Source organism: Alexandromys fortis, unplaced genomic scaffold, assembly GCF_014885135.2.
Source record: "Alexandromys fortis isolate MF-2015 unplaced genomic scaffold, M_Fortis_MF-2015_v1.1 scaffold_38, whole genome shotgun sequence".
Taxonomy (NCBI): Eukaryota; Metazoa; Chordata; class Mammalia; order Rodentia; family Cricetidae; genus Alexandromys; species Alexandromys fortis.
In genome coordinates this window covers 12616468-12631081 of record NW_026067916.1, presented here as the reverse complement: position 1 = coordinate 12631081, position 14614 = coordinate 12616468, and the positions used below count along the sequence as shown (strand labels likewise).

Below are 14614 nucleotides of genomic sequence, written 5' to 3'. Positions count from 1 at the left end.
CTTTCGAAATGTGCCTTTCCTTGTTTTACGTGGAACTGACTTCACCTGTGTTTATCATGAATGGGGCCCTTGGTTTGATTCCCAAGCACAGACAGGTGGGTAGCTCGGTAGGTAAGCAGGCAGACAGGCAGACAAGAAGTCAAACTAACTGACTCCCTAAAAGTCTGGGAATGGGCTGAGGCATCCATGCGGTCTGCCAGACCTGAGTTTCTAGCTCTTTGCTGTAAACAAGGGAATATCGACAGCTTACAGGTGCATGCTAAGTAGGGCTTAGCCCTGACCATGACCACCAGACAGCTGGAACTTAGCTACTGTCTTATGACATGGCTTTAAGGGGAACCCGGGTATTGCTGGTGATGGTTGTAAATGGAAGATAGTCACCCACAAATTGTCATCAAACATTTCACTCTGCGGAAATAGCCAGGTCTCCGGAAGCAACTGTTTATGCATTCAGACATAATCTTTTTAAGAAATGCCTTTAAGTACTGAATTGTTTGCTAGTCTTTACTCCATACTGGGTTGATCCCTACCTCGAAGAGCTTTCAGTTCAGTAAAAGACAGAGGCGTTCACCAGACATCATCCAAACTCAGAACTAACTATAGGATCCATTGCAATATGACGGAGTACCGGAAGGTGGTGCTTGATCAGGAAGGCAGAGAATAGTTTCTTGAGAAACAATGAACTTAAGTAAGATCTGAAGAGGAACTGGGGAAGGAGGAAGGTCAAAGAATGTTTCAGGCAAGGAGAATGCCCCGTAGTGGCAGGAAGTTGGTGTGTCTGAGTTGAGACAGAGAGAAAGGAAGAACGTGACAGGTGGAATGGTGTCAAACCATAGAGAAGCAGTGTACTAAATATAGGGCTTTCTTATAGCAATGCATCCACATCCGTTACAGTGTGCAGGAGTAAGGGGCTTGGGGAGACGTGGAGCTAGAGAAGCTTACTATTGTACCTGGAGACTCAATTAGGGAAGGTGAGAGCCTCAGTGGACATAAAGAGAAATTCAGACTGCATAGTGGGGGAGCTGAAGATGAAGAGGACATTGTAGAGTGAGGGAAGGGGCAGCGTCCAAGGTCCTCCTGCTCCCCGAGAGACAAGGGAAACCGAGAGGAGACACAAGCTATATCAGACTCTGCTCCAGGCGTTGCGGGGTTAAAACCCGAGAATTCGGCGTCATTTTTTAACCTTTATTCTTTGCCGTATGCAGTGGTAAAGTTAGAGCCTCCTGGAAAACCGTCCGTAAAATCAAAATGAATGAGAACCGTTTGTGTAGCCCTGAGTCCAGAGAGGTGGGACGACACAGTCTGAACCTCTCTCCCGGCAGAGGCTGTAACCTGTTGGAGGAGCTGAAAATGCTTCCTGCTGACTGTAACTTAAGGCTGTGCTGAGGAACAGGCTAAAATGCCACAGGTGTTGAACATTGGGAGAGTGTATTGAAAGTCAGAGTTAGAGAGGGTTTTGTGGAAAGCTGGGCCCAGCTTTGAGGAATTCAGTGAGTAGGAAAAGAGCAATTCTCAATCAGGAGATCCAGGTGAGAAAGACAGGGCCTCACGGACCTGAGCCTCGGAGAGACTGTTTAAAGCAGGAAAAGCAGGGGAGGCGGTGATTGGTGGAACTGGGTTTACTTAACAAAGCTTGAACCAAAGCAAGAGAGTAACGCTCCTGAAAACGGGGCCCTGGCGACAACACAGCCAGCGAAGTCTCCAGCAGGGCAGTCGTGAGGACCTGAGTCTGAGTGAGCCTCAGAACCGAGGAAGAGAAGCCAGACAGGGTGCCCCAGAACTGGCATCTCAGCACTGGGGCGAGAGACACGAAGATTTGGATTTCTGGATTCACTGGACAGTCACCCTAGCCTGCTTAGCAAGCTCCAGGCTCAGGAGAGACCCTGTCTCAGAAAACAAGCTTGAGTCAGACTGTGGTGGCACACGCCTTTAATCCCAGCACTGGGGAGGCAGAGGCAGGCGGAGCTCTGTGAGTTGGAGGCCAGCCTGGTCTACAAGAGCTAGTTCCAGGATAGGCTCCAAAGCTACAGAAAAACCCTGTCTCAAAAAAATAAATAAATAAATAAATAAATAAATAAATAAATAAATAACCAAGCTTGAGGACCCCTAAAGAATGGCTCCCAAAGTTGCTCTCTGGCCTTCACACACACACGCACACACGCCACACATACCTACTTGAATGTATACATATACTGGTATAATATATTATGTATATGTTTGAATATATGTTAAAAACTTGAATGAATCATGGGATGTTCTGAGCTTGGAATGGTCTAAGAAAAATTCGCAAGACCATCTCAGATACGGCGGCAAGCTTGCTGGGCAGACAGATCTGGGCCGCAGTTAAGAGGCCGGAGTGAAGAACTAGTACAGAAAATGTCAGTGAGATGACTGCTAAGACACACGCCTAACTTCCCCTTGCATACGAGGAGAAGACGCCCACCTTTGAACCTGCAGTCATGATGTTGCTGTAACTGCATCCACTCTCCAGAGAGAACAGATCAGTGGGAATGGGTCACAAAGCAAGGAAGAAGACACAAGAGTCCGAGTTCCACGCTGTCCACAAGCCAAATGAGACAGGATTGCCACACAGGAGATCAGTGACTTCAGTCACCGAAAGGAGGAAGAAAGTTTCCAAATTTTTCAGGTTTTCTTTTTTTTTCTCAATTTTTAGTGTCTTCAAAAGAATAGTTTTCGAGCTGCTGGAACTAGCTTGTCTGGCCCAAGAGCCCGTGGATTTAACCACTGTATTTTGTACCTCCATCAGTTGCCTACATGTTATGGTCCTGGGAAAATGGAATAGAATAAAGCTTTGGGTTATTGAAAAAGACTGAAGGCAAGATAGGATGATGTCAAAAAAACAACTTCATCTCCCGATCTGGATCTGCCTTCTTCTTCATCACCACACAGACTTAAAAATAGCAGGTGCTTCAAGTGGTTCTTCAGATGTCAGCTGAGAAAGGCTGAGTCGCTGGAAGGGCAGGTGACTCAAATCCACTGAGAAAAGGGGCGGAAGGAGTGGCCACGGTAGGCTAAGGTGTCAGGTTGAAAATGATCCACTCCTACCAGCCCCTGTGACCCAGCAGGCACCATCTTCTTTGGAGATGAACTGGAGCGCATTGGAAGCCGGGTCCTTCAGCCACAGAAGGGAAGCGATTAATATCTGTAGGACGTTAAAGAGGAAAACGAGAAAGGACAAGTGTGTGGAAGGACAGGGATGATCATGAAGGGGGCAAAAGCAAAATAAATTCGGAAGGAAAGGCTGGTTTTCGGTGACACCCCCACATACAACTTTGAGTAAAGAACACAGATCCAGCCGCTAAGTTAAACACATACTGTGTTCTTCAGATATCCAAGAGAGTCATGAGTTTGTTTTGTTAAAGAGATTCCCTACTGATGGCAATGGGTTTTTGATCCTACTGCACGTACTGGCATCCTCCATAGAAAAGAAATGTTGTAAACTGTAGAAGATCTCTTGTATTTGGTGACTCATGCTATGTACTGAAGCTCTCAGCAGGTTTATTCAGAATATTATAGTTTTTTCTTATTGCTGTCTGTGATTTTTTAACACGATTGATTTTTAAAAGTTATTTTGTTGAAAGATGATATTCATTCCTTTTTTATTTTATTTATTTTTTATTTTATTTCTAATTCTGAAATGTAAAATATCCTAGGCTTTTAAAGGGATTTTATTGGCTTACATTTTTGTTTATTTAAAAGGCAAGCGTATAAAGTTAAGAGACTCATGTACCAGCATTCCCAGGTACTCTAGCTAGTTTGAATGCATTTCCAACATTGAGTACCCCCACTTACTCCTACCCCCACGCTATTGTGAAGCGAATTCTAGACATTGTAGCATTTCCACTGCAGATTTCAGCGCACATTATGGGAGGAGAAGAGCATTTTAGACGCTATGATGCAGCTATCACAGCTAGAGAGGGCAATGTCTTTAGAACTTCTTCAATGTTTGATACTCAGATTTTTTTTTTTTATCTCACAAAGTTTGCCGATCATAAAGTAATGGGTTGAACTACCTCCTGAGCCTCCTTTAGCCTCCAGATCTCTTCCTCCTTTTGTAGACATGGCTGGCCAGAGCCAGGTCCTTTGCTTTCCCCATATCGCACAGCCAGTGGCTGGACCTACCTGGACACAACAAACGTCACTACTTGTTCCCTCTCAAGGGAAAAGAAAAGCCTGGTGGAGTTGACTCGTGCAAATTCTCCTACCGCTGGCTGGTTTTTGTATGCATTGCGATAAAGTTTCAAAAGATTTACTTCATAGAAATTCAAAATATTCCTGGAGGCTGGATAAATGCTATATAATCATACTTATTACAAGTCAAGTGATCTGGGCCTCCTCACAGTGCTTTGTTAGCAAATTGGTGTGAGAGTGAGGTCCCTGCACCTCACCGTCTCCATCAGAGGAGAGAGCTAGTGGGGTTCCTGGTGCGTCTCTTTACCTGCTCCATCAGAGGAGAGAGAGAGAGAGAGAGCTAGCGGGGTTCCTGGTGCATCTAGGGATAACATCACTGAGGGAGCAGAGACCGGAAATGACAGCCACGGCTTTTCTCAAAGGCGTTCTTCTCATCAGGGTGATGATGGAAGTCTCTTTGGGTGAAAGGAGTCATCCTACAGAAGCTCAGAGTACGAAATGTTCACTGAGATCTGTTAAAAGGTGTGGCCACAGGGAGGAGGCCCACGGAATGACCACATCTAGACACGGTGTTGTCTGTGGTAACACATTAGCTGTTCAGCAGTGGGTAGTTACCAGTGTACATTTTTGAAGCACTTTCCGTGTGTTGATGGGGAGGGAGTGGCATGAATTCAGAAAATAATCAAAAGGGGAGATTTTGAGGTTATGTGAAATAAGAACTTGGCTCTGGGGCCGTTTTTTCCTCCAACTCCAAGAAGCAGCAGCTGGTAGCGGCCATCATTATAAGGGACCTTCAGGATAAGCAACGACACCTGCCGAGGGATGTGCCAAAGCACTCGTAGGTCCTGGTAAACATGAACTAATTAATTTTCACAACACCCCTGTGAGTCGAGAAGCTGCATTTTCTGAGCTTTACAGATGGGAAGGTGTCAGCACGTAGACCTAAGTGATTTGGTCCCTCTCACGAGGAGGCCAGGCAGGCCTGGGAATTCTTGTTCTACCGGAAAGGCTTAGAGGTTGAGTCCGACGCCAGTGTTCTCATTCTGAACTTTTTGTACTCCTTTCCTTTAACGAAAGTGCTGCTTCTTCCTGTAAAATAATACTGTAAAATAATACTGTAAAATAATACTGTAAAATAATACTGAATGAGCACACATCACCGCCTGGGAGTGTGTGATTACTAGATATCACTAGTAATATAAGAATATAAAGCCATCGCGCTTCAAATTTGACCTCCTTGTTGTGTCTACACGTTTCCTTGCTCGCCGTGAACGTAGAACTCACTGGTGCCAGAATACAGTAGAGCACCCCGTTATCTTGAGACCCGTTGGCCAACTCCAGTCTTAGTACCATCTTCACACGGTCCCTACTGATTCTTTTCCTGTGGGACTCCAGAGAGTGGCATAGACCGGAAGGGGTGGAGTTAGAAGTCTGCACAAGGACTGTCACCTCCAGCAATTCGTCTGGCTCTCAAGTCCCCTCCTCAGTCGTTCTGTCCAGACTGTGACTGAACAAAACCAGTGGTCGGAAAGCTGCTCCCTGCTGGGCAGCCCACGCGGCCTCTCAGCTCTTCTCCCCGCCAACAGCCGTCAACGCTACTGTTCCACACAGCTACTCCAGTTCCTCCTCAACCACCCCGAAAGGTGTCTCTTATTTGCTTTTTCCAGGAATCTTTATTGCCGCCGACTTAATATTCTTTCAGGAGATGTTTGTGAAATCCCTTTTGTAAGTGTCAGAGACAACGGATTGATCAATGGAGAAGGGTAATCTAACAAGAGAAGCTGCTTTAAAATATAACGTGACAGAGGCTTCGGTGAAACATGTATCTGATATGAAGAGCACAGGGGAAGTTTATTACTTATTATTATCTGTAATGACTGAAGACAGACGGCAACCCTACCTTTCAGAAAACTTGTAGTCAGAAGTAAAAGAGAGAATAAATATGTTGGCTACAGATCCGAGTGCATGGTTATGAGCTATGGAATCATAGGGTTCCCCTGTGTCTCACGATGTTGCTGTATAGAAAGAGTAATGAATTCGGTCATCCAAAAGGGCAGAGCCACTGAGTTGCCCAACCGTGGTAAGGGTGGGCACCAGTACAACATTGCTCCCTGCGAAAACAGGGCCCCCTGAACATCAGCTCCCTGCCCCTGGAACTGCCCACGAGAGCGGCCTGACGGTATAATGATCCAGGAAGAAACTGCGTCTCCCTAAAACATACTCACATGCATTCCCGATGGTGCTAAATGGTGCTAAGTGCCAGGGAAAGAACGGGCTGTGGTGGGTCTGAATGAGACGAGCCAGCTTTACAGGGGTCATGAAGAAAATGTCTCTGTGAAGACTAACACTCTGTGAGACTCTGGAGACACAGAGGGGTACACCACGCAGAGAGAGAACTCACTGGTGGAAACACAAATACAAGGAGGTGGGAATGAGTTTGGTGTGCTCAGGAAACTCAAGTAAGTGATGCTGTATGATGAAAGCCATAAGGGAGGAGAGGAGAGACCTGTACTCAGACCCAACTCCTAGGTCTATCTGTCTCTGCTTGAAATTCCTACCTTGCTCTGTTCTTCCCTGCTATAGGCCCAAAGCAGATTCTTTATTAGCCAATGGTAACAAAACACATTCACAGCATCCATAAGGGAATCCCATATCACCTCCCCTTTTTTGTCTAAATGAAAAGGAAAGTTTTAACTTTAACATAGTAAAATTACATATAGCAAAACTGGTATCAAGCAAGAATTACAGTTACAATATTTATATCTACTTTATCTTTTGTTGTAGCTAAGAAAAACTATAATTATAACTATATGTTTCTGTTTACATTTCCTGCCTGGCTATGTTCTATCATGCCATAGGCCCAAAGCAGCTTCTTTATTAACTAATGGTCATTAAACATGTTCATAGCATACAGAGGGGAATCACACATCAGTTTTGGGCTTAATTTCATTCAGTGCAACAAAAAGTGATCGGAAAAATCTGAGTCGAGATACTTCTGCTGGGCAGAATGGGAGCTGCAGAGCCAGATCTGCAGAAATGAGCATCTCAGGATATAAATTGAACTGAGCTGTTTCCTAGAATGAAAATCTTAGTTCTAGTCTGCTGTTCTTTTATAATTATTTACTAAACTTCATATAACTATTTTCCCTTAGAAAATTTAAGGCTCTGGCTGTTATTTTATCCTTTTTTCCCTTTCTAAAACATTCTGCAATCAAAATATTAAGTCCTTTAGTGTTAAATACACATGGCTCAATAAACACAAAATATTTCCTCCACAAGTCTTTAATGTTAGCCTGAGCCCCGGGTATTGTTTGGATTTTACTGCCATCTAGTGCCGTGGAACTCATATTTGTGTTGCTGAACAAGGTGCTCTGCAAACCGTGAAGGAGGAGGTACATTTCTGCTTCTGGAATGGAGAACGTTTAGGTTACTTTTATTTACTTCACTTTTTAACCGACGTAAAATAAGCCTGGCCTTATTTATTACCACGTCTGTTCTCTATATACAATTACCTGAGTTTCATTGATCTCTCTGGTTTATGTTTATCCCATCCCCTAAGGCTTCCTTCTATCAGGATAATTCCTCAGGGACGCTGAGTGAGGAGGATGCAGGTGTCCACACGCTGTTCTGAAGTTAAAGGCAGACGGGTTAGTCGCTCAAGGGCAGGCATCTTCCTCCCAGTTCCATAACTCAACAGCAGTCCCGGTGTCCGTACAATGGCTGCCAAGCAAGCTCAGACCCTTACCAGTCCCTTGAGGTTCCAGCTTTAGGATTAGATTTCGCTTCTGATGTGGTCTTCTTTCACACTACCCAGAAAGATTCCCTGGGGCAGAAATGCATGCTGAATCTTTTTGTTTGGCTTAGTTTTGTTAACTAGAGGTTTGCTAAGGCTACTGCAGTAACGAATGTTCTTTTAAAAATAGGAATGGGAGCATGTCCTTTTGTGCTACCCACTTCGGGCTTCCCAGAATATATTTCCCCACTGAGCTCTTCCTCATTGTAAATTTCTTCCTCCTCCAAGGTCTCAGGCCACCCGTTTCCGCTGGCACCAACCGGCTCCTTTCGACAAGCAGCAGACGTGGGCCATAGATAACGTCTACATTGGGGATGGTTGTCTAGACATGTGCAGTGGCCACGGGAGATGCAGCCAGGGAAGCTGTGTGTAAGTTGGAATCTTTCTTGTCTAAATAGCCTTATTCGTATTCCATCCAGCAGGTCTCGGAAGCTGGGTTTTCCGTCGCTCCCCAGTGACCTTAGCCTTTGAGCTTTCCTGAAGTAGAATGTTGAACTAATGGTGGGATTAATGGCTTTTACAACTGCATTCTTACGTAGGGATTGGCGCCTGAGCAACAAACAGCTATATGGTCAAAAGAAAGCTGAATTATAATGGACTATATTCATTTTTCTTCTGTTTCTATGGTACCTTTGAGCCCTGAGAAAGATGATAGAAAACTTTAGGAGTTCATTATATTTTCGCCAAAAAATAATATTAAGTCCGGATATGCATTGGTAATTCTTACATTGTTTGCATAATAAAGTATAGACATGTCTGGTCAGTCAGTAGGCATATTTGAGAGGCAGCCTGCTATATCATTCTTGTAGATGTTAGCATCATTGGAAGTATCTACTTTTAAAGCATCTGGATGGATGTGTGAGCAAGCACCTGCCACACACGTGTGCGCGCGCGCACACACGTGCACTACAACCTTTTTGTTTCGTTTTCTAAGATTGTGCTGTTTGATTGGTTAGTGTAGAGAAGCTAATAGAGAATCCATACGCTCTTCTCCACTAATCTCCATAAACATGGGAAATCGGCCCTTGTTTAATGACCGGAACCCATATCCAGGATGACTCCGAAGGGCCCTGGACAGCCTCCCGGTCCTGTCCTAAACAGAGAGCTGAGAACTCTGTTCAGGACTGGCTTTGATTATCCAAAGCATCTTCAGCTACTTAGCACACGGCCACTTGGTATTTCAATGGCTGGAAGCTTCTGCTTAAAAGACCAATTTCATATATTATTATCCCCCAGCAATTTGGTTTGGCAGCTGTAGTTTATAGGCTATTGAGACTGTTTCCCATGAGATAAGATGTTAGTAGTTATCTAAAGGTGATTCTTTCTTCCACCTGCAAACCCTATTCACTACTTTAGGAAAGCCTGGAGGGGCTCTAACCCGGGGGCATTGTTCAGGAAAGCAGGTGATCTTTGGCTCTGAGACTCTGTGAAGAACAGCCACATTGAATCGACCTGCTCTAGGAAAAAGTTGCTTTGTTTGCTGTTGACTGCACCTTTCTCTTTGCACACCCAGCTGTGATGAGCAGTGGGGAGGCCTGTACTGTGAGGAGCCTGAGACCTCCCTTCCAACACAGCTCAAAGACAACTTCAATCGCGCCCCCTCCAACCAGAACTGGCTGACTGTGAATGGTGGGAAACTGAGTACCGTGTGTGGAGCCGTGGCTTCAGGACTGGCTCTGCACTTCAGTGGGGTAAGAGTTGGGCTGGCGCTTGCTCTGTTTTCTGCCCTTTAAGCTGAGTCCCTGAGACGCCTTTGCCCTTAATGCCTGCTCGTGATCTGAACTCTCAACAGCACTGAGCATTTCCAGAATTTCCCTACCAAAAGCTTGCGTTGAGGTTATTAAATATTCAGCGGGCATGAGCACAGGGGATGTTTAAGAACACATCTTTAAAGGACTGTCATAGATTTCCATGCTGAGAAAGGGGCACCTGTGCAGTGTGTGTTGGGGATGGGGCTCCGTCTGGATGGAGCCATAATTGATAACTCCGTTTGATACTGAAGAGTCAGCAGCCCAGGGAATGAGCTTCCCTGCTCCTTGAATGGACGAGCAACACCTAATTGTTTGTAAATCACCCCAGAGAGAGTAGCTCGCTGGTAATTACCGAACATTTATTTTATAGCGTATTACTTTGTGAGTGTCAGAAGTAATGCTGGAAAGTTTTCCCTTGAAAAAATGTACAGCCATTCCATTTTGCTGCCAAATTTTAACTTTTTAAATGTTTGATTTCTTTAGTATCATGATTAGATAGGCAAATTAACTTTTATAAAAAAAATAACCAATTCACACTCAACTCTTTTTTTAAACTGTACTTTATCGCTGAGTTCGTATCGGTGGCAATATCCAATATTTTACCCAGGAGAAACAAAAATATATATATATCATATTGATTTTTCTTAATTGGCAACACTAAGTATGTATATTCAAGACACTCTTCTACCTCAATAGAAGTGAGAATGACCAGGATGTCCACATATGCTCAGCTGACAAACACCTATCTATCAAGATTAATATATTGATAATTGATAATTAATATTGATGACTTTAAATCAACTATGAATATTTAAATGACATTTGGGGCTGGGGAGAGATGGTTCAGTCAGTAAATGCTTGCTTTGTTTAAAGACTTGGATCCCCAACATCCCTATAAAAATCAAGCTTGGTAGCCTAGGTAACCCTAGTGTGGGAGGGGTGAGGGTGGGAGGTGGGAACAGCCAGCTCCTCAGAGCTCACTGGCCAGCGAGACTAGTCAGTTAGCTAATCCAACCCTAGGTTCAGTGAGAAACTCTGTTCTAAAAATAAGGTGGAGAGTGGTGGAGGGAGACAACCGACATCAACCTCTGACCTCCACATGCACATGAACACGTGTGAACATGCACACACATGGGCATGTAACCCCGCGCACCATGTGCACATACACTCACACAAAACAACCACGGAAATGCGCACACATTTAAATAAATATATAATGTTTAAACCATTTGAAGGGGCATTGTAACTATCTCATTATAATTAAATGATATAATTTTTTTCAGTTGTGGTCGTTTTAAAATTTCCCTATTAAAAATATTTACCTAAGGCGGCTGGAGAGATAGCTTAGCAGTTAAGAGCACTGACTGCTCTTCAGAGGACCCGGGGTTCGATTCCCAGCACCCGCATGGTGGTCCCAACGGTCAGTAACGGTTCCAGGGAATCCAGCACTTGGGCGGAATTTAACACTTATATTCACAGACATTCTCACACACATGTAAGTTAAATTTTAAAAAATAGCCACGTCAAAATGTCACTTCATTAGCAACTGGTGCTTCTTAGCAAATGCTAACTGATAATTGGAAATAAATTAATAAAAACTTTGGATAGTTACTTTAATTCCAACGTTTGCTTTGGATATATATATATATATATTACAATACAAAAATATATTACTAGAAAACCTCCTTAGAATATATAACACTTGGTTATGTAAGTCTCACTACTGAAATCTGAAAATTCAACAGACACGAGCTGGGGTCCACGCTAGAAGCTAGTGTACGAGAGATAAAAACACAGAGCGACAGAGCCAGAGAAAAGCTGTAGTCTGCGATCTGCAGCCAAGATTCCTGATTGCTGCTTTCCCCCGTTCTGTTCCTTTTTCTTAGGGCTGCAGCAGATTGCTGGTCACTGTGGATCTGAATCTCACCAACGCTGAGTTTATCCAGTTCTACTTCATGTACGGATGCCTCATCACACCAAGCAACCGTAACCAAGGGGTCCTCCTGGAGTACTCTGTCAACGGGGGCATCACCTGGAACTTGCTGATGGAGATTTTCTATGATCAGTACAGCAAGCCTGGGTTTGTATCTGAACTGCAGTAACCAGGCTGTCAACCTTGGGAAGGCTCCCAGTAACCAGTTGTCAGAGACTGAGGGGACCTTCAACTTACTTATCAGTAAAGGACACCTCAGAGACAGGCAGGAAGAGCTTCCTGGGGGTGTACAATAACTAATCAGAGTTTTTATTTTAAGAGCAATTAGCTTCCGTATCCCAGAATAAGGTTAATTACTAGATCAGAATGCCAACAGAAAATAAACAGTGGGAAAAATAACATGGAGGCTGGGTGTATGCTAATTTCAAAATCATGGAGGCTGGGTGAATGCTAATCTCAAAAACGTGGAGCCTGGGTGTATGCTAATCTCAAAAACATGGAGCCTGGATATATGATAATTTCAAAAATCATGGAGCCTGGATATATGATAATTTCAAAAATCATGGAGGCTGGGTGTATGCTAATTTCAAAACATTGGAGAAACAAACATTTGTTTACCAAGTGTCTGCCTAGGGTAAACAAAAAAACAAAGATGGCAGTATCTTTAGGATGCCTCTTACATCCTTCTTAAAAGACCCTAAACAGCCATCAAATATGGACCAAATATTCTCAAAGACAAAAAGCAGTCATTGTAGCCAAGTAGAAAAGCCAAAGAGGGGCCACATACGATGATGCCTTTCTGGAGTCTCGGTTACTCTGTTGACTGAGGGGAAGGATTAGATGGCCAGGCACATTAGAAACTGAACTGAATCCCTGGTATCCATGGTTTAAAAGCCAGGTCAGGCAGTACCCACCTGGAATCCCAATAGGGGAGGTAGACAGGATTCCTGGAGTTCTCTACCCAGCCAGCCATTCCGGGAGCTCCGAGGGCAGCAGTGAGAGACACTGTCTCAAAAAATGGAGAGAATTGAAGAAGACCCTCGACATTGACCTCTGCCCTCTATCTGCCAACATACATCTCTGCACATGCAGCTGTACACACATACACACACACCCATACACACACGCATATACACACACCCACACGCACATACATACACACACCCATACAGACACACACATACATACACACACACCCATACACATACACACACATACATACACACATACACACACCCATACATACACACACCCGTACACACCCATACACATACCCATACAAACACACCCATACACACCCATACACACACACATACACACACACCCATACACACATACACACACACCCATACACATACCCATACAAACACACCCATACACACACATACACACACACATACACATACCCATACAAACACACACACACACACACACACACACCCATACACACATACACACACACAGTTTTGGGTAATGTCTTCACTTCACTGCCCTGGGACGTACAATATTTCATTGCTGTTTCAGGTCTCCTCGTATGAAATATTTAACCTGTATGTTTTTCTCACCCTCATCATTTTCCGTCAGGTTCGTGAATATCCTCCTCCCTCCCGATGCTAAAGAGATTGCTACTCGCTTCCGCTGGTGGCAGCCGCGACACGACGGCCTAGACCAGAATGACTGGGCCATTGACAACGTCCTCATCTCGGGCTCTGCCGACCAGAGGACAGTCATGCTGGACACCTTTAGCAGTGCCCCCGTGCCCCAACATGAGCGCTCCCCGGCAGACGCCGGCCCCGTGGGAAGAATTGCTTTTGACATGTTCATGGAGGACAAGACTTCAGGTGACTTGTTCACTGATGCTGGACGGAAGTGCGTCAGGGCGGGAGGGGGTGATCACGGTGTGTGCGTCAGGGCGGGAGGGGGTGATCACGGTGTATGCGTCACGGCGGGAGGGGGTGATCACGATGTTTGCGTCACGGCGGGGAGCGGGGTGATCACGGTGTGTGCGTCAGGGCAGGAGGGGGTGATCACGGTGTATGCACCGGGGCAGGAGGAGATGATCACGGTGAATTTGGGTCCTTTTTGGGTGTTCAGATGAGGTTCAGAGTCAAGAACATTATTCTTTTGTCCCTGTCAATTTTCCCCATTAAACATTGTGTCTCATCTTTACTTTCATAAACAGTAGTTTGTGGATAGAAAATTTTGGGGACATATTTTCATTTCTATGTTTCTTATTTTTTTGCTTTGGATGAACAAAAACATTTCCTGGCCTATTGTAGTCAGTGGTGGTAGTGTTTGGGTCCGGGCCTTCCTGAACTAGAGTTCAGGCTGTCCTAGAACTTACCATGAACCTCACGCTGACTTCAGACTTACAGTCATCCTCCTGCCTCATCCTTCTGGTTCCTTTATTCACATCTGAGGGCAGAATGTTGTATTTTCTAAGAGGACCCATTTGCGGTGGCGTTTCGTGATTCAGATCATGCCTCGGGCTCCATGATCTTGCTTCTCATCCTTCATCCTCAGCGGGGATTATTCACTGTGACTACCAAATGATGAGGACCACACACAATTCTCATCTGAGTGTTTGTCATTTTATAGTACTACAGTAAGCTTAAAGTGGTATCTCATAAGCGTAAGGTGGTATCTGATACGAAGTCTATGGCTTCACAACCCCACATGTACCGGCGGTACTACATGAAACGCAGTGTGCTCAGATAGGTGGGTGATGTGGGGGTCTACCTCCACCTCACACTGCCTACCCAACCATTGCAACAGCCATTTGGACAGTACGCTCCCTGCTCAGCTCTACCGCCTTGCGCAAAAAAAGATCGCATGGCCACTTTTACTATAATGAGAACTTTCCAGAGAAATGGCATACCTTGGGGAAAATTTAATTTAAGGAATTTTAATAACTTAAAATACTGAATTAGTCATTAGAATCACCCAGGAGATAACCAATATCAGTATTTTTAATATCATCTTAGT

General features: G+C 44.5%; 1 protein-coding gene across 1 annotated transcript in view; it reads left to right on the top strand.

Annotated features, from left to right (window-relative positions):
• The window catches only part of Reln (reelin), a 420580-nt gene that overhangs the window by 372311 nt on the left and 33655 nt on the right, over positions 1-14614 (top strand). The window contains exons 47-50 of the mRNA XM_050139698.1: positions 8174-8314; positions 9459-9636; positions 11583-11776; positions 13214-13470. Coding sequence (XP_049995655.1) covers positions 8174-8314; positions 9459-9636; positions 11583-11776; positions 13214-13470 — 770 coding nt within the window. The remainder of the gene's footprint in view (positions 1-8173; positions 8315-9458; positions 9637-11582; positions 11777-13213; positions 13471-14614) is intronic.